Source organism: Littorina saxatilis, linkage group LG2 (genome assembly GCF_037325665.1).
Source record: "Littorina saxatilis isolate snail1 linkage group LG2, US_GU_Lsax_2.0, whole genome shotgun sequence".
NCBI lineage: Eukaryota > Metazoa > Mollusca > Gastropoda > Littorinimorpha > Littorinidae > Littorina > Littorina saxatilis.
The window spans coordinates 37,336,521-37,357,805 of NC_090246.1; the positions used below are offsets into that span (position 1 = coordinate 37,336,521).

At 39.2% G+C, this 21,285-nt stretch overlaps 1 protein-coding gene across 2 annotated transcripts; it reads right to left on the reverse strand.

Moving 5' to 3' along the window:
- Nucleotides 1-34: 34 nt before the first annotated feature.
- LOC138958907 (DNA-directed primase/polymerase protein-like) lies at nt 35-19,959 on the reverse strand. 2 transcript variants are annotated; one of them, XM_070330240.1, is made up of 15 exons: nt 19,892-19,959; nt 12,662-12,787; nt 12,126-12,209; nt 11,449-11,527; nt 10,890-10,990; nt 10,386-10,432; nt 9,636-9,727; nt 6,893-6,966; nt 5,774-5,847; nt 3,726-4,739; nt 3,143-3,311; nt 2,045-2,133; nt 1,119-1,308; nt 618-700; nt 35-362 (listed from the first exon to the last, which is right to left on the reverse strand). In XM_070330240.1, exons 1-15 carry the CDS (start codon nt 19,924-19,926, stop codon nt 220-222), a joined length of 2,400 nt encoding a protein of 799 aa, XP_070186341.1. In that variant the 5' UTR covers nt 19,927-19,959; the 3' UTR covers nt 35-219. The 2 variants fall into 2 exon arrangements, with proteins under 2 accessions (XP_070186341.1, XP_070186342.1); XM_070330241.1 differs by having other exon boundaries at nt 19,670-19,938.
- Nucleotides 19,960-21,285: the final 1,326 nt, after the last annotated feature.

The following is a 21,285-nucleotide window of genomic DNA, read 5'->3' on the forward strand; positions in this document are numbered from 1 at the left end:
CACACAAGCAATGGACCATCAAAAACAAAATAAATAGTTTGGTATCCTGGAGTATATTTTTACACAATTTTTTGTTTCAAATACCAAGTGCATGCATATCATGTCTGGCACATAAATCTCACAATTCTTTAGTAATCTGATATACAGAATTTAGTTTGCTTGTGCTGAAACTGAGTGAGGATACTGAGCTCATGTCAAATAGTCCTGTGAATGCGCACGTTATTCTGGAACCAACTGCTCTTCCACATCTTGTAGAGCCAGAAGGCACATGGCATCGTCCTCATTTTCGTTGTTCTCACCAAGATCATCAAAGTCGTCTGCCAGGTAATAGGCTGGGAGAATGGATGCTGGCAGTTGAAACTCTGAGGACAGAAAAGATGAGCATTACTGACGCATTCATGACTGCACAGAATAGCTAATAATAATACAATTTTAGATTCTACGAAGTGCCCAGTAATGATCGAATGTAGTACTCGTAAGTGCCCCTTTTTCTGTGCCAGTTTGATCACACATGCTTTTCTTCCCTTTCTCAGCTTTAGAAATGAAGATAGTATGCTAGCAGCTGCAGACTTGACAGCATTATTATCCAAAACTTTGTGCTAATGCAGCAGAATTACCTTCAGATTTGAAGTTAACAGCTTGGCAGTCTGGATCGTAACACTTCTGATACCACATTCCTTTCTGCAGATCAGCAACCAGTCTGAAACATAAAGTCTTCATGCAGAAACTATATAAACTTGACAACTGACAGTACAGACAGCTGACAGTACAGACAGACAGCTCAAGCACAAAACTAACTTTACCTCTCTGATGGAAACTGTACAAGTGAACAAAATGTGTGGGTAGACAATACAGCTTTTATCAATACAAACTCAAACAACACATAAAAGACACCCCCCCCCCCCCCCCCCCCCCCCAACAAACAAAATAAACAACACCCCAACAACAATAAAAACGCACACAAAACAAGTGGAAAGACACTTCATAAAAACATCAGCCGACCTTGACTTTTCACTGGACCACTAAATCATCGCTCTCTCAATGGTCTTTAGAACTTTCTTTATTTTTGTCTTCTCTTTTCTCTGATCACAACACACACACTTCAAACCTGAACTCACTTAATGTTGTTGCTGCGATGCTGGCGCTGTACATTGTAGCAGAAGCGATAGCCCATGATGTCGTAGGTAAGCACTTCAGCGTCAGCAAAATAGGTCCAGCGTCTGATGGTACCTCCCCGACCGGACACCTGACTGACGATGAAGTCATCCACCTCTGGGTATGGAGACTTGCCGCTTCCCTCGATATGCTCTGAAATCATCAGCAGAACAGTGAACTGAGTAAGCTGTTGACTGTTAAAAATTCTGTAAGTGTATTTGTGAGACAGGGAAATAGCTCAGTTGGTAACGTGCTGGCTATAAAACCAGTTTGTCACTATTAGTGTGGGTTTGACCCCGGTTTTGGTGAGGAATTTATCTCCCAGTCAAATTTGTGCACTCTTTGAACCCTCTGTGCATGCATGTGCATAAAATAAGATCTAAAGTTCACAGCGGAAGTGTCAAAAGTTGAAAAAGATGAACACACATACCGTAGCCTTGTACTGTATGGCAGCTCACATGTTTAGGAAGGAAAGCTCACAAGACTGTAATTACCTCCCCTTACCTCTATGGGTCAGCTCTTTTTTTTTATCACTCATGAGTGGCTGAATTTTAATTTGTTTTTGCCACACTGATGTGATCTGTTACTTCCGAATGAACTATGTTACATAAAACAGGAAAACTAGTGTGGATGCATAGTTGTTAATACTTGGAGAAAAGGTCTCTTGGCCTGAACATTATCAACATACACACAACTTTTGGTGACAGTGTAATTTGTATTTCCCCCCTCTTACTAAACAGGACCGAAAAAACACCCAACCCTTGTTTCTACATTACTTCTTTGAATCAGTATGCATGCTGTGCTTAGCAGCAATGCTCTTCACAGACAACCGAGATTTTATTAACCGAGTTGAAAACACTACCCAAATAATACACTGAACAGGGTATACCTCCAGTGGGCGGCCTGGGTGCTCCACTGGTCCTCCTGTGTTTGTTAGGGGGTTGAGTTCCATCCGGCCTCTCGCCAAATGTCAAATACCTGCAGCAGTTACAACATGAAATATTCACAAGAATAAGCACAAATTAGATACAATGAATCCACAGTTTTAAGACTCCATTTCAAAATTTCCTTCCCATTATTATGTTCATGGAGTAAGTAAAGTTACGTCTGTTTTAAGACAACATTTATTACACTGTATATAAGGACTGCAATCTAGCTAGCTGCTGCTGAAATGACCGACTGTAAAAGATATTTCAGACCATCACATCAAATCAAAATATAAAATAATAGATTATTGACATAATTTAATGTATCGATTGAACACTGGATTTCCCTTCTGTGAGTCATGTGACGTCAGAGGCCAACAAAACTTCATATTTAGGCGGCCAGCCGAGACTACAAAATAGTGCATGTTTGTGTGCGTTCAATCATAAAAACTAAAAGGAGATCTTACCAGAATCGATCGACACATAAATTCCCGCCGAACAAAGGATCGTTTTTTCTTCGCCCAATTCAAAGGAAAATTGGATGAAACGACATGCACAATTCTCACTGATAATACATCAAACAACAGAAGAACGCAAATTGATACTCAACACTGTGATCCCACGATGAAAACGCAGGAAAAACCAAAAAACTTTGCGGACTGAGTGCAAGCGTTCTTTCTTGTTGCCCAGTTGTAGGTGGAAGGAAGCATTGCCTTATGGGTATTCAAACGTTGGTATGAAACTTTCGGATTGGGTACGAAACGAGAATTCCTCAACAGTTCACCACTCTTGTCCACCATTCCTTCACATAAATTTTATTTGTATTTTTGACCAAAATATGACATTTTACACAGATCTTGACAGTCACTGTTCACCTCGACCGCTAGCGCGGTCTCGGAGGAACACTGACTGTCTCGATCTGTGTAAAATGTCATATTTTGGTCAAAAATACAAATAACGTATAATCTATACCCACCAAAAACGACCTCATCACCCTAAATCAAACCTTTTTTGTTTCAGTGTCTTTTCCATGTAATTCTATTACAGTATTAGCTACAGACCCATGGCCGACATTGGTGACAAGAGATGCAAGAAAGATGTCTCTGTCTTTGTCTCTTCCATCATCAACTTCAGTGTTGTAAATGTTTTCTTCTGCAACACTGAATGCTGCTGTCTTCCCCAGTTTGCAGGACTTGAAGAGACGGAAGTTGCGGTTTTTGGTGTAAACCCCTGCAACAAATCCACCCCTTATAGTTACATGGAACACAATCAAAGGCATTATCTGCTGACAGGTGCGCATATGAAAATTGAAAGCAATTCCTTACGTTATTTCAAGGGGTTGTACTGTCTAACGGTTCTAAACTGCAAAGAAATACACATCTTTGTTTCAAACATGCTTTGATAGAGATACATGTACAAGGAAAGATCTTGTACGCCATTTAATGTCAGTCTCAACTTGTTTTTGCCTAAAACAATTTGTCAATTTCTTCTCTTGGATGACTACATATGATGAAATCCCAGTAACTTTATAGTCATACATTAGTCTGAAAAATATGCTGAATTCTTTGGAAACAAAGACCCTTTTATCTCAAAATGAATCAGTTTGAATCAGAAATCCTTATTTCTAGTAAAGCCAAGTATTACCTAAATCAGCAAAGCACACATCTCTGTCATCTTTGTCCTTCACAAAGAGAGACTGCAGGTCCTCAGTTTCAAACTGCTGGAACACTCCGTGACACAGCCTCTTCACCTTGGATGCAACATCTTCCTCTTTCTCTGTGGCGTTTTTAGTCTTTCCTTTGTTGTCACTGGAAACTGGTGCCTCACTTGTACTTTCTATTGTCATGTCAACAGTCCCGAACCCTTCTACATAGTGTCCGTCTTTACCTGCCTTGTCTTCAAAGGTATTAACAGTGCACAGCTTACTTGCACTTTTTACTGAGATGTCACCTGCCCCAAACCCTTTTACATGGTTTCTGTCTTTCTTTTTCTTGTCCTCAATTGTATCAACACTGCACTGCTCACTTGAACTTTCTATTGACATCTTACTGGATGCTAACCCTTTTACGCAATGTCTCTCTTCTTTTTCCTCAGAAGTATCTACACTGCAAGTTCTGAAAGCACACTCTGATTGATCTGTCGCATTTTCTGCAGGGACGTCTGTGTGGTCAACGGTTCTGTTGTGTGCACACCTTTCACACCCTTCTCCTACACTGTAAACATGACGTTTTGACACATTTTCTGATTTTAACTTGTGTCTGTAGTTGTTTGTGAAGTGCTCTCTTGTGCAACGGTCATTTTCACTTCCACACCAACACTGATCTGTTGGGTCAACAGTCTGTAGTTCGTCGTGCCTGTGACCCTCACATTTTTCACATTGCTTGGTCAAGGTTACACGAGATTTGACCTCAGGAAAGTTCAGTGGACACCAACACTCCTCTGAACCAATACACTGAAGATCGTTCACTGCCAGATCTTCTGTTGGCTTTGTGTTTGATGAGATGAGAAGCACCTTCTGATGTGAAGTTGCTGCTGGGTCTACCGTCACTGCTTCAAGTTTGGCACATCCTTCACTGCCATGCTCATCTTTTTGAAGCGCCAAGTGCTCGTAAAACAGACCGTCTTCTAACTTGTCAAAGATTGCTCGGATGAAGTGACCTGCACAGAGTTTTACATCATGAAACAAAGCAAATGTTTGGACAGTGATGGCGCTAGTATTTTTTCAAACCAGTATGCAAACTTTTATGATGCAAACAGTCCAGAAAAAAACAGTAGGCTGGTCATTGGAACCAGTTAGAGTCCAACTCAGAGTACTGGTTTTATTGTTCTACCAGCGAAAAAAACCCGGTAGTTCTAAAAATCAACCGGTAGGTCATACCGGCAGCCAATTTTGTTCCGGTATTTTCTCGTTTCAACTGGTAAAATACTGGTAATTACCGGTTAACGCCAATACTGTGTGGATCAATGCAAATTAAACTCTATGTTCATTGACTGTTTTAATCCTAAGTTGCTCCGATGAAGTAACCTTAAAGGCATTTCACATCATGAAACAACGCAAACACATAAGACAGATGCATAATCTTCTTCTTCTTCTGCGTTCATGGGCTGAAACTCCCATGTACACTCGTGTTTTTAGCACGAGTGGGGGTTTACGTGTATGACCGTTTTTACCCCGCCATGCCGGCAGCATACGCCGATTTTGGGGGAGGCATGCTGGGTATTTTCGTGTTTCTATAACCCACTGAACTCTGACATGAATTACAGGATCTTTTCCGTGCGCACTTGGTCTTGTGCTTGCGTGTACACACGAAGGGGGTTAAGTCACTAGCAGGTTTGCACATAAGTTGACCTGGGAGATCGGAAAAATCTCCACTCTTAACCCACCAGGCGGCAGCGACGGGATTCGAACTCACGACCTCCCGATAAGGAGGCCGACGTTTTACCACCATGCCACTGCGCCCTTCTAGATGCATAATCAATTTTATGTTTATTTAATGTTCTACTCTGGAAGAAAATATGCTGCTTAGCCATTTTCCCAAAACAAAAAGACAAATTTTAGTTCTTCAAATTTAAAAGAAATTCTCAATAAACACCCAGTTCATGTGGAAGAAAGCCCACACAGCACTATAACAAGAACTTCATGAAAATGCATTCAAAATATGTACAACCAACAGACAAAACAAAAAAATCACCTTCAGTTATGTTGTCTTTGAATACAGGACCTTTCCCTTGGAATATCAGGTGTCTGCTAAATTTTGTCTCTGTACTGAAATGAGAAATGCCATTTCAATTTAAACTCTCTATAGTAATCACACAGTCTCAATAAAACTACACAATGTGCTGTGCAAAAAACAATGTTAATAACATTGAACAGTTTTCATTATCACAGGTCAACATAAAACTTGACAGCTTTTGACTTGTGAACAGATTCCACTTGGTTTAAAACTAACAACAAGAAGAGCAAAGCTCACATGACTCAACTTTGTCATATTATGTTATATAAAATAGAAAAAAAGCAAATGCTGTTATGTAAAGTTTCTAAGCTCTGAGCTAGCTTCAATAACATCCAATACAATAGTTAACTGATCACCTCACCAGCGTCTTGCCAGAGAGGTTCTTGCAAGAGTTTGAGATAAGTTCATTAATTATCTGTATCATAAGTGTTTGTCTGTTTACTTAGAAGACCACTGGGTCGAAGTACCGTTAATGTAACGTTTTGTTTGGTCATAAATTATACGTTCCTTCTTCTTCTGCGTTTGTGGGCTGAAACTCCCACGTACACTCGTGTTTTTTGCACGAGTGGAATTTTACATGTATGACCGTTTTTTACCCGGCCATTTAGGCAGCCATACGCCGTTTTCGGAGGAAGCATGCTGGGTATTTTCGTGTTTCTATAACCCACCGAACTCTGACATGGATTACAGGATCTTTCTCGTGCGCACTTGGTCTTGTGCTTGCGTGTACACACGGGGGGTGTTCGGACACCGAGGAGAGTCTGCACACAAAGTTGACTCTGAGAAATAAATCTCTCGCCGAACGTGGGGACGAACTCACGCTGACAGCGGCCAACTGGATACAAATCCAGCGCGCTACCGACTGAGCTACATCCCCCCCGCCCCAATTATATGTTCCAATAACCTACCATTCATGTTTTTGTTTCTGCTCATTACAAAGACTCCTGATTGCTCAGGAGAATCAAAATCTGATAATAGAGTATGATTAATTTATTCAACTGCTGCTATATTCTGCGACTCAAAAACAAAAACCATCAAAAAAAAGTCAAGTCGGATCGGAAGAAAACAAAATCTTGCCTGGCATTAAGTTCCAGGATATCTTGCCGGCTGCACTGCACGCCATACAGCTCCCCCAACCAGCAACAAACATACTGCACACAGATGATGTTGACAATTACTTTTGAAAAGAAATCCACCAAAAATCAAACTTCCCACCGTAATTTCTTTCAGTGTAAAAAAAACAAGTCGCGTAAGGCGAAAATACAACATTTAGTCAAGTAGCTGTCGAACTCACAGAATGAAACTGAACGCAATGCCATTTTTCAGCAAGACCGTATACTCGTAGCATCGTCAGTCCACCGCTCATGGCAAAGGCAGTGAAATTGACAAGAAGAGCGGGGTAGTAGTTGCGCTAAGAAGGATAGCACGCTTTTCTGTACCTCTCTTTGTTTTAACTTTCTGAGCGTGTTTTTAATCCAAACATATCATATCTATATGTTTTTGGAATCAGGAACCGACAAGGAATATGATGGAAGTGTTTTTAAATTGATTTCGACAATTTAATTTTGATAATAATTTTTATATATTTAATTTTCAGAGCTTGTTTTTAATCCAAATATAACATATTTATATGTTTTTGGAATCAGAATATAATGGAGAATAAGAGGAACGTAAATTTGGATCGTTTTATAAATTTTTATTTTTTTTTACAATTTTCAGATTTTTAATGACCAAAGTCATTAATTAATTTTTAAGCCACCACGCTGAAATGCAATACCGAAGTCCGGGCTTCGTCGAAGATTACCTGACCAAAATTTCAACCAATTTGGTTGAAAAATGAGGGCGTGACAGTGCCGCCTCAACTTTCACGAAAAGCCGGATATGACGTCATCAAAGACATTTATCAAAAAAATGAAAAAAACGTTCGGGGATTTCATACCCAGGAACTCTCATGTCAAATTTCATAAAGATCGGTCCAGTAGTTTAGTCTGAATCGCTCTACACACACACACACACACACACACAGACACACGCACATACACCACGACCCTCGTCTCGATTCCCCCCTCGATGTTAAAACATTTAGTCATAACTTGACTAAATGTAACAAGTCGCGTAAGGCGAAAATACAATATTTAGTCAAGTAGCTGTCGAACTCACAGAATGAAACTGAACGCAATGCCATTTTTCAGCAAGACCGTATACTCGTAGCATCGTCAGTCCACCGCTCATGGCAAAGGCAGTGAAATTGACAAGAAGAGCGGGGTAGTAGTTGCGCTGAGAAGGACAGCACGCTTTTCTGTACCTCTCTTTGTTTTAACTTTCTGAGCGTGTTTTTAATCCAAACATATCATATCTATATGTTTTTGGAATCAGGAACCGACAAGGAATAAGATGAAAGTGTTTTTAAATTGATTTCGACAATTTAATTTTGATAATAATTTTTATATATTTAATTTTCAGAGCTTGTTTTTAATCCGAATATAACATATTTATATGTTTTTGGAATCAGCAAATGATGGAGAATAAGATGAACGTAAATTTGGATCGTTTTATAACAAAAATATTTTTTTTACAATTTTCAGATTTTTAATGACCAAAGTCATTAATTAATTTTTAAGCCACCAAGCTGAAATGCAATACCGAAGTCCGGGCTTCGTCGAAGATTACTTGACCAAAATTTCAACCAACTTGGTTGAAAAATGAGGGCGTGACAGTGCCGCCTCAACTTTCACGAAAAGCCGGATATGACGTCATCAAAGACATTTATCAAAAAAATGAAAAAAACGTTCGGGGATTTCATACCCAGGAACTCTCATGTCAAATTTCATAAAGATCGGTCCAGTAGTTTAGTCTGAATCGCTCTACACACACATACACACACACAGACACACACAGAGACACACACACGCACATACACCACGACCCTCGTTTCGATTCCCCCTCGATGTTAAAATATTTAGTCAAAACTTGACTAAATATAAAAAGGGGGTGGTGGTGGTGGGGGCATGTCACGAAGAATGGTTCAGGCCTGGGAATGAGTAAAAGTGGTTTGGGAGTACTGACGGGAACATTTTGCGTTTTAAGCATTTTTTTCTTACACAATTAGAAAAGAACTTTGTCGTATTTACGACGAAAGGCGTATCATTCCCAGGCCTGATGGTTGAAACATTTACTGATTTAGTATTAATGCTACAAACTGAAAACGACAGCTAACTTTCCCTTTAAGTATGAGGAAATAAAGGCCAGAAATAACAAAAAGCAGAGAGTTGAACAAGAATTAAGAGGAGGCAAAATGTGCGCCAAGACATGCAAATCTCACCCAAAAAGTGTTCAATAACTGAATAAGCCAATGGGTACTCATCTCAAATACAACAGAAAAAAGAAAGTGTCTGACCAGCACATCATCATAGTGCAACATCAAATATGTATATTAACTACATGTTAACTGTGATGTTCTTAACTACACTTTAACATGGAATGTATGTATGTATGTATGTATGTATGTATGTATGTATGTATGTATGTATGTATGTATGTATGTATGTATGTATGTAGGTATGTATGTAGGTATGTATGTAGGCATGTATGCATGTGTATTGGTGTGTCGGTGTGTCAGGTGTGCAAGAAAAAAGGGTATTTTTATATCATGGGTTTTATGAATTTTCTTCTTTTATTCTTTTATAGTTATTAATTAATGACCTATATGTGCTGATGACTAAATTAATTTCCTTTGTTGGATCAATAAAATGTTATGAGTTATGAGTTATGAGTTATGAGTTATTATGTCTATTATTTGTAATTATTTTTAAATCCTCACCTTGATAAGGGTCTCTACCATTGCAGGACCATCAGCAGATGGGTTGGCTTGTCGGTTGAACTCAAGGTCAAAGTATAGCTTGCATGGAGAACCTGTAATGCCATCAGTTCATAAGCTTGCTTATAATTATTGTGTAATCTAGAATTGTCTTTATTTCGTTTCTGAAAGAAAAAAAACCCACCATCAAGTGTTCCCTTGCACCTCAAAAGTGATAAGTGCACATGCAACCCAGTTCTTACAATTACCAGTCGCCCGTGACAGCCATGGATAAAAGTGAATATTGGTTTAGTGTGGTAGCAGAGGGGAACTTGTCGACTCTACCACAACACACAACCCTAATTTGCAGATCATGTACATTTCAAATTGGAAAAACAGACAAACCCGTTATGTTTACCTTTATCATTTTTGGTGAGTTTGTTGAGACTTTGTATTAATTGTTGTGTAATTTCCACACAAGTTGTACATGTAGGTACATTTAATTTTTTGAAAGAGCCCAGTTTACTGCTTGATCTTCAGTATTCATTCTCTCTCTCTTTATATATATATATAAAATGTGTGTGTGTGTGTGTGTGTGTGTGTGTGTGTGTGTGTGTGTGTGTGTGTGTGTGTGTGTGTGTGTGTGTGTAACTACTTTCTGCTGTTCCCTTTAGTGGTCCTTATAAACAGTTCAACTGTTCACACAAAAAACTGAATGCATGACTGGTTTATGAATTCTGTTCTGGTATTTTCCAATAAAAAATGGTAACATGCCTTCAGGGATAACTTCGTAGTGGTGTCTCTGGCAAACATCCAGCTGCCTGATAAAAAAAAACACACACATAAAAACGCCACTCAAACAGAATCCGTGTGAGGCTCATATTGACAGGCATCCATACACCTTTGAGTGTTCAATCAATTTATGATTGGCTACTGATTGAAGTGCAAACATATGCACATGCACACACTGACTTGCACAAACATACAAACATTGCCAAAGACTTAAAAACACAGATACACATCTCAGGAGTTCCAAAGAAAATTTTTCAACAAAGGAACTTTTCTGGATCTAATATCCTTCCATACCCTCTCTCAGCCCCAAGGTGAAACCCTCCATTCTTCAAGCAAGTTAGTTAATTAAGGGTTTATAGTTGAAGACTTCACAAATGAATAAGCATTAAAACAAAGTAACTTTTAAACATTTTCAAGATCGTACATGATCCTCCTTCCCCTAAGATTGAAACTTTACAAAAGGATGGACCCAAGTGAGATACCTACATGTAATAGTGCCAAAAGACAGGATAAGTAGCCACTAGGAATTGCCGTTGACCAGAGCGTTTGTCTGGATGCTGACACTCGAAGGCAAAGACATGCAAATCCTGTTTCAGTTTAAACAGACAAAAATATGCACATCATCACCACTGCAATCTAATTACTAAATTAGATAAACATTGATACTGGTTTTTTAACACACACATGAACACATACATAAACAGTGACACATACACACACAAATTGACACACACACACACACACACAAGTGTGTACACCCACAGAAGCCTTCTGACTGCTCTTCTCTTTTAAAATACATGTGAAAATGAAACAACCAATTGCATATTGGTGCTTTGCATTAGTGGCCGCACTCTACAAAATATAAATCTCAATCTCTTCCCCGTGTATGTCCTGGTACATAAACCTTATCACAAGACAAAGACTTTTTATGAAAAGTTTCACCTGCAAAAACAAAAATACAATAATGCATTAGTGGCCATAGCCACAGTGCGTGAGCTTGTCTACTGGTAAAATAAAAGTACGTCAAAGGAGGTTAAAAGGTTACCTCTCCCTTGCTGCTGACAAAGTCCAGTGCCTCCTGTTGGCGATGGAAGATTTGCCAACAGGAGGATGGGCCCAAAATCCTGAAAGTTACAAAAAGAACCTTTTGGATGGCATATTTTACCTTCTGCATGTTTGATACAAATTAAAAATGTGTTCTTCTTGTCTGCTGTTTTCATAAAAGAGTGCTTACAGTTTAAAGGGAGTTTCATAAGCACTTACAAGACATTTGACAATACATACAGTTGACTTCCACATATATATCGTGGTTGTTCAAATGTTGAGGTCCATAAAATCAGACTGCAATAATATACAGGAGGTTGTGTTGGATGCCCAATAAACACTTCAAAAGAATAACATTTCAGAACACCAATTTTTATGGCGGCAGATAATCCTCACCCCCCATTCAATACACAAGAAGTGAGACAACCGGGGAAGACAGATAGACAGACTGACAATCACACACAATGAAATATTCATGACCAAACTGACAAACACAAACCCATGTACACATGAACACATGTATACAAACACACATACATGTATTATGGAAACAAACACACATGCACACACTCTCATACACATGATCATTGATGCAGAAAATACACACACACATGAAGGCACAGTACAGTGGCTCATTAATGCAAGTCAATATATATTTTTCTTGAGGTAATAAGTTACCTCGAATGATATGGGTCAGGAATCTTTTCTGCCCTCAGACGCTTTGACTGGTGTTCAAGGGATCGCTTAATGGCCAGACTGCGTCTGAATGTGCAACAACAACAAAATCAAGAAACACATGTCAGAAAAAAAACAAGACTGATACTTTGCAAAAACTAGTACATGTAGTACATTATCTGCAGTATCAGTGAGCAACAAAAGGACACTTTCAAATTTAACATGGAATCAGTACAAAGTTGCACCTTATGCTTGACAAAAGGATAAGGAGATTAATTCTTTTCTGTCTCACTTGGAACTGACAGACAAAGAATTGCACGGGTTTTAAGAAATAATCAAAGATTAAGAAATATGTAACTCACCCAAACAGCTACTACATGTAGTCTAATCCAGTTCTAAACAGTCTCAACAATGACTGAAACAGGTTTAATAATTGCTAGTTTGTTCATATTTGCCCACATACATGAAACAGATAGAACATTAGAAATTCACGATTTTATTAAGATGTGTATTTATAATCAACCAACATTTTCTCTTACTTCTTTGACTGTAAGCCATAGAAAGTTATTGCTGGTAAGGACCGGTCTGGTGCTGATGCACTCATGCTGATGATATGATGACTGATCACATCATCCTCTCTGGTGTTTATTCCATCCCAAAGGCATCTGAAAAAAAGTAAAAGAACAATTTTGATTACCAGTAACACTTTCAACTTTTTAATTCCAGGTGCAAGCTCAAGGAATAAAATCTAAAATGCAAGTGTTGTCGGGGATAGTTCAGACGACTCACGAGATGAAGGTAACAAGCAATGTTCCACAAAAGGAGTGTCCTTGGTCCTACCTTGTTCATCTATTTTATAAACGATATGCCTGATATTATTGATTGCCTTGTTAAAGTATTTGCAGATGACACCAAAACCTATTCAGATGTTCAGGCATATGACAAGATTAAAAGTTTACAAGGTAGTCTTGATCGACTTTTTCAATGGACAAAATGATTGGCAAATTAAGTTTAATGACAGCAAATGCAAGAGTTTGCATATTGGTGAAAATAACAAGAACAACTCCAACACAATGAATGGAATCAGCCTTGAAAGTACTGAAGCTGAAAAGGATTTGGGAGTAATAGTGGATAACGAATTAAGTTTTGAGGCTCACAGTCACATTCAAGATGTATTGTTAAAAGAGCAAATAAAATTTCTGGCATGATTTTGCATAATATTGAAAATAAAACAAAACAAGTCGCGTAAGGCGAAATAACAACATTTAGTCAAGCTGTCGAACTAACAGAATGAAACTGAACTCACTGCATTTTTACAGCAAGAGCGTATACTCATAGCATCATCAGTCCACCGCTCGATGCAAAGGCAGTGAAATTGACAAGAAGAGCGGGGTAGTAGTTGCGCTGAGAAGGATAGCACGCTTTTCTTTATCTCTATTCTTTTTAACTTTCTGAGCGTGTTTTTAATCCAAACATATCACATCTATATGTTTTTTGGAATCAGGAACCCACAAGGAATAAGATGAAATTGTTTTTAAATCGATTTCAGAAATTTTATTTTAATAATAATTTTTATATTTTTAATTTTCAGAGCTTGTTTTTAATCCAAATATAACATATTTATATGTTTTTGGAATCAGAAAATGATGAAGAATAAGATGAACGTAAATTTGGATCGTTTTAAAAACAAATTATTTTTTTTACAATTTTCAGATTTTTAATGACCAAAGTCATTGATTAATTTTTAAGCCACCAAGCTGAAATGCAATACCGAAGTCCGGCCTTCGTCGAAGATTGCTTGGCCAAAATTTCAGTCAATTTGATTGAAAAATGAGGGTGTGACAGTGCCGCCTTAACTTTTACAACAAGAGGCGAAGCCTTCAAGGCTCCCGTCAGAAATCAACAAACAGTAACATAACACAAACTCACTCACTCCGTAACACACACACACACAAACACACACACACACACGCACACACACACACACGCACAGTTAAAACTAACGCATCATATAAACTCCATGTATAATTTTCAAAAGAAGGCAAACAGATAAAATGACTAGGGTAATAGGTTAGGTACCTGCCATGTGGGCACTTTTTCCACTGCTGTCCTCAGTCCTATACTTTTCATCAAGACTTGTCACCATGCCGAGTAGATCTAAATTCGGAAGTCTTCATGTGGCTGAGGCATATATCTGACATAGCGTCGATCTTGTTGTAGGTTAACCTCCTTTCTGAAACAAATGGCAAAATGCGATTAGTTATGATGACTACAACCTACACAAATATAAACAGTGTTTTGAAACAGAATAGTCAGGTTATACAAGCCACTTTACCTATGCAGCATGGTAACCCTACAATATGCGAAACATGTCGACTGCAGCAGCCTGGTTCTTAAAATAATTCTGACGGTCAACACAGCCAGAAATGCCAACAAAGACAAGAAAGCTGTTGCAAGGTAAGCTTACCAAACGTTACATAGCGAATCATATGATAGTGCGTAAACAGCAAACAGTAGATCTACAATCAAAGAGAGGATCGAGTCTGGAATGAAACGCGATACAGATCTAGCATTCAAAAACTGTCTTTCACGTTCAAGGAAGTTGTTGCAAAGTACTTAAGACTTACTAAATTGTACAGACAAAACCATGACAGTGCATGTTTTGAATCTGAGGAAAAAATCGTGATCATTTTGACTTTGAGAACAGATTCATTCCGTTTCCTTATATCTGCATGTTCAAGTAAATGGTGGACAGTTCAAAGACATCCAAACATTACAGGCACTTTAGATCAACTCATTTCACTAGAGGTGACTGCCTAGCACTGTGTTTGACAGCCGTGTCTGCTGAAATAAAAAGAAATTAAAACAAAACGGATTAACAGTAGGTGACACGTTATCAGAGTGGGAGACACTAGACAGTCTGTCTCTGAACTTACCGGGATACGGCTGCAAGATCGACACTGACTGCCGCGCTTTCGACAGCTCTTCCTCGCGTGGACATTGGAAACACGCTGTGCAGATCAAATTGTAGGAAATCTCCCTTTGGTATCTTCTTTATTTACTTTTCTGGAGCTTAGAAACCGAACAACATGAAATCGTCTTCCCCGGCGAATCGGCGAGGTGAGAACTGGACCACAATCCTTCGCGCGACCCCTGACCTGATCTTGACACCTGACCTGCCGTCTACATGCCAAACACGAAACAAACCAGTCAACTGCTTGTACCCCTTCAAAACCCCCCACTACCCGTTTTCTTTGGATACACGCTTTAACTACACACATGCCGACACAATGTTGATCATTGCTTCAATAATTTGAAGATGGTGCTTGAAAATTAACCACGTGAAATGAGTATTTCGGTGTTTAGCCAAAAATGTTAAAGTTTCTACCACAGACATACACACATACATACATACGCACGCACGCACAGACAGACAAAGTTTACCATCGCATAGGCTACACTTACGTGAGCCAAAAAGCCGGATATGACGTCATCAAAGGTATTTATCGAAAAAAAGAAAAAAACGTCCGGGGATATCATACCCAGGAACTCTCATGTAAAATTTCATAAAGATCGGTCCAGTAGTTTGGTCTGAATCGCTCTACACACACACACACGCACAGACAGACAGACAGACAGACACACACACACACACACACACACATACACCTAGTGCTTTTAGTTATGCGCTATAGAAATCTCCTTAATAAATAAATAAATAAATACACCACGACCCTCGTCTCGATTCCCCCTCTACGTTAAAACATTTAGTCAAAACTTGACTAAATGTAAAAATACAATGGTTCTTCTTTTAACCTTCGCCCGACCGGGTTATCGACTACACACGGAAGACATCATGGGGCTGTGTGGACCCACTGCTTCTCAAAGAAGGAAAAACGTGCATCCCCTTCCGTAGACGCCGTGGTTAAATTTCCGCGAGAAGTAATTAAATTAAATTATTAATTTAATTATTACCATGCGGACTAAAGCTTCTCAAAAAAGGAAAAATGTGAATACCCTTTTGTAGACGTCGTGCGGCTGTGTGGACCCACATTGTTATGTATTAACTTTGCTCCACGCGACTTGCTTATTAACTCCAATTGAAAAACATGAGTCCGCACGGCCCCATGATGTCTTCCGTGTGTAGTCTAAATTTGACCTTTGTTTTTATAATTACTTCTCGCTGAAATTTAATGATCTTTTAGGACATAAGAGCCTTTTAGGTGCCTGAGGCATTCTTAAAAGCTCATTAAAAAATTCCACCTGGTTTAAGAGATATTTGCAATTAAACACCCTTCTGGGCCCACAAAGACCCACGACGACCAGCGAAGGTTAAAGTCATTAGTAAGGCATGTTCTTGAATACAGAAATGTGGTGTGATCTCCTAAATTAAAGAAACATGGGACACTCATTGAAAATTTTCGGAGACGTGACAGTAATTTACTTTTAATTATTGGCATACAAATTTTAAGTTACAACAAAAGGTTAAAATTGTTGAACTTACCAAGTTTGGAATTTATAAGCGCAAAAGGAGATATGATGTGAAATGTTTAAGATTACCCATGAATTGTACGACACTGATGCTAAAGCCTCATTATCTAAAAAAACATGCCGAACCCGGGATTTTAACCAAACCAGAGGCCATCCATACAAACTTGCAAAGAAAACTGTTTACACTAATGTTTATGCACATTTCTTTACTACAAGTTACAACAGAGTTGTTATTGGCACAGGCTTCATGTCTCACCCAGTCACATTATTCTGACACCGGACCAACCAGTCCTAGCACTAACCCCATAATGCCAGACGCCAGGCGGAGCAGCCACAAGATTGTCAATTTTAAAGTCTTAGGTATGACCCGGCCGGGGTTCGAAACCACGACCTCCCGATCACGGGGCGGACGCCTTACCACTATAGGCCAACCGTGCCGGTTTTACATTCATGAATTGAATGTGGTGGACTCAATCAAGTGTTTTTCACAGATGACACATTTTTTACACCTGAAACACCCAGGGTTGTTGTCGTGTTTAGGAGGAAGAACTGTCGGCATTAGGATATTGCGTATGCTCTTACAGTTTCTCTCCCCACAGATGGGCGTTTCAGGCGGAACGTTTTTCCTGTGTTCAGTCTCGCTGATCAAGCTTTCCTGTAAACTATGTAACCACTGGCCGAGGGGAGGGTTGAGTGGGCTATGATTGATGACGAAAGGGACTCTGTTTGTGGGAGTTTTTTTGCGATATGAAAGAGTCTCCTTTCTGATTTTAGCTGTAGCTTTCCTCCTGCCATATTTAACAGTCTTTTTGCTGTACCCCCTGGCAAAAAACTGTCTCTCCATCTCATCGCACCTTTGTTGAAATTGCTCCTCTTCTGAGCAGAGTCTTCTGAGTCTCAGAAATTGTGAGTATGGCAAATTTCTTTTTACGTGAGCTGGGTGACACGAGTTTTGGCACAGGTAGGCATGGCTGTCAGTAGGTTTAGAGTACAGGTCAGTCTGAAGGTATCCATCCTTCAGACTGACTGAAATGTCTAGAAAGGAGACTCTTTCTAACGATGAGTGGTGAGTGAATTTGATGGTAGGATGAAGGGAGTTGATATATATATATATATTATATAAATATATAAAAATATATACATCAGAAGTTGTGAAAGAAACAACTGAAAGTCAGAAGAGACTTTCTTCTGAGATTTGTTAAAATCTCTTGGCAGAGCAAAAGAGAGAGGAAACAAAAAAAAGTGTCCCTTCACAGACAGCCCTATTTATGACGTTATATATATATATATATATATATAATGTATGAATATGATAAACAATTTCTCAAGCTTAATGATCGCTTATTGTTTAAAATGCAAGTAAAGGCAGACCTAGTTCTAATAATAGTAGTAATACACACCTTTTAGTTTTACGTAATTTAAATCACAATCTATTTTTTTTTTTAATTTTAAATCGTTTATTTAACGTCACTCTGTAAAAACATTAGCGACATTTGTCTTTGATTAAAAACACACACAGGCGTGCACACAAACTTTCCCTTTATGTACAGTGACACAATCTATTATAATAATCAAACTTTCATTTGTTGAAACTTTTTAAAATAAAGGGGTAATCTTGAACTTTAGTGTGTTAAATTCATAGCTCAGAATCCAGTGGCATTCTTTACTTATTTTTGATACAAGTCCCTGTAATCAAGCCAAAGAACATTTTTCATGAAATTAATTGATGGATTGAACTCCAAACTTAAGCATAATTAATTAAATTGCTCGTTTGATCGACAAAAATGCCGCGAAAATTGAGTACATTTGTGATGGGGTGCAGTAGTGAAGAAGAAGGAGGGGTGCTCAGGCAGGAAGCATTCACATAGAGACGCCAAGTCAGGGGTTGCAGTAACGTGACTTTTATTTTCAACGATACCAGAAGTCAGTTAGTGGAGCACACAACAAAATACGTCCACTCTCTCTCGCGTCTTTCAGAGTTCTCTCAGTTCTCTCTCACACCCTAGCACGTACATGTATACATAATCAAACTTTAGCTAGAGTCACCAACATCCAATCAAAATCCTAGTAACTATTAGCAACCGGCACAACATTCTAAGATAATAAGCCATTCCATTGGTTAAAGACAAGAAGAAGGGGGGGGGGGGGGTAAGGGATTACGACCTTCCAACCGCAGCTGACACGCTTCTCCGCATCAAATTCAAAGGGATTCACACCCTCTTAACGAGACTGATCTGAGCGCATCAAACATTACCACACGCACGTGTTATCGGCGTCTACCCCGGGTCGGCCATAACAGTTACGCAACTGACCACCTGCCAGCTGAGCTGGTATTCGGTCCACCCGATCCGACAAAGGAATTAACACCTACTTGTAGCTAGCCGAGGAATACAGAGACAGACCGCCATAAGACGTAACAACACCTGCAGGCTCCCCGGCTCCCGTCTCTTTCTAGGAGAGCGGCTTAAGTTCAAAGGATCTACCGGTGACTGGACATGTGCATCTCAACATTTAACTTAATATAACAGATAATGGCATTACACAAAACATAAAGCGATCGGCAACATGAACTACAAACACTGGACTGGAAAATAACAAAACTTTACTCTATGATTGGTGACTGGTCACCCTGTCACACATGTATTCATACATTGTCAACCACGGGACATCATTTACACGATAGTGTTGTTTCCCCTGTCCGCTCATACTTTCTTTCTTTCTGTCTTTATTTGGTGTTTAACGTCGTTTTCAACCACGAAGGTTATATCGCGACGACTGTCCGCTCATACGAATAATTCCTCCTTTGACGCATGTAAACGAAATGCATTCGTCCAGTTCATAGGAGTTCATTCCGTGACTTCAAAGGGATCTCAAATGACTTCTTAGTTCTTATGCTTACAAGTGCAGGTTCTGCAAATTTAGATGCTTAAAAGTTAAATGCCTCTGAATTCTGAGCTATGAATTTAACACACCAAAGTTCAAGATTACCAAAAGTGCTCTCCCTCGCTTTACTTAGTTACTACAGTACTTATCAATACAGAAACTGAAAGACTAACCCGACTATATGACTGTAAATTGTACAGTATACATGAATGTAGCCATGTAGGGTCTGGACCAACTCAACTTAGGAGTTTTGTGTGCACTGTGACTGTCGTGAGCACACACAGACACGCGCTCACAGACGCAAGAACCTGCAGTTCTCTTCGCACGTAGCTGATAGAGACCTACGGCACAGGTAAAACCGACGTATTTCACCAGAACCAGACTCATAAGCTTACACTCTCACAGTGGGCGGTGATGACAACAAAAACATTGTAATTTCCCGCGAGACCTGCGACGCATCTCTACTTCCGGAAACGGAGTGGCTCGGGATCCGGCGAGCCGGATCTGGAGCCCCCAGGCTCGGGCACCCGGCAGTCACCAGCACGCCCTGGATCGTGGAACGCCTAGTTGTGTCCACCGCAGGCGCTACACACGAGTATACAACTCTCCTGTGTTCACTTTCAAGTGAATAACTATCGTTCTGATATCATTTTAAAGTGAAGCTAAAGAAACCTGGTATCGGCACTGCTGTGCATCTCCTATGATCTCAATGGTATCAAGGCACGGGTCATAGCCCTTTGCCGCGACAAGGTTTGCCGATACCGGCACTTGTCTTGTCTAGACAGTGACGTCATTCATAGATGACGCCAATCATAAATGACGTTTGTCAAGGGAACTTATGCTTTCAAGTGTTGCTGCTTCCAGTGACAGGAAGGTATAGAGATTGATCATTGTATACAATCAATTTATCATTGTATACACAAATTACACAAACGTCATCTTGTGAGGGACCAAAAAATATTGAAACTCTCGGATGATTTTTTTGTGTGGTATCAACCTCGACCTACGGTCTCGGTTGATACCACAAAAAAATCATCCTCGAGTTTCAATATTTTTCGGTCCCTCACTCGATGACGTTGTGTAATCTCTATTTATGCTATGTCCCCCGCAAGACCAACCACATGGTAGGTGTCTCCAAATTAATGCCTTAAAATAGTAGATAACCAGACTTTCTTGTATTGAAGTTTACTTATACTAACCGGTACTTTTTACATTTAGTCAAAATTGACTAAATGTTTTAACGTAGAGGGGGGAATCGAGACGAGGGTCGTGGTGTATGTGCGTGTGTGTGTGTGTGTGTGTGTCTGTCTGTGTGTGTGTGTAGAGCGATTCAGACTAAACTACTGGACCGATCTTTATGAAATTTGACATGAGAGTTCCTGGGTATGAAATCCCCATACGTTTTTTTCATTTTTTTGATAAATGTCTTTGATGACGTCATATCCGGCTTTTCGTGAAAGTTGAGGCGGCACTGTCACGCCCTCATTTTTCAACCAAATTGGTTGAAATTTTGGTCAAGTAATCTTCGACAAAGCCCGGACTTCGGTATTGCATTTCAGCTTGGTGGCTTAAAAATTAATTAATGACTTTGGTCATTCAAAATCTGAAAATTGTAAAAAAAATATTTTTTTTATAAAACGATCCACATTTACGTTCATCTTATTCTCCATCATTTGCTGATTCCAAAAACATAAAAATATGTTATATTTGGATTAAAAACAAGCTCTGAAAATTAAATATATAAAAATTATTATCAAAATTAAATTTTCGAAATCAATTTAAAAACACT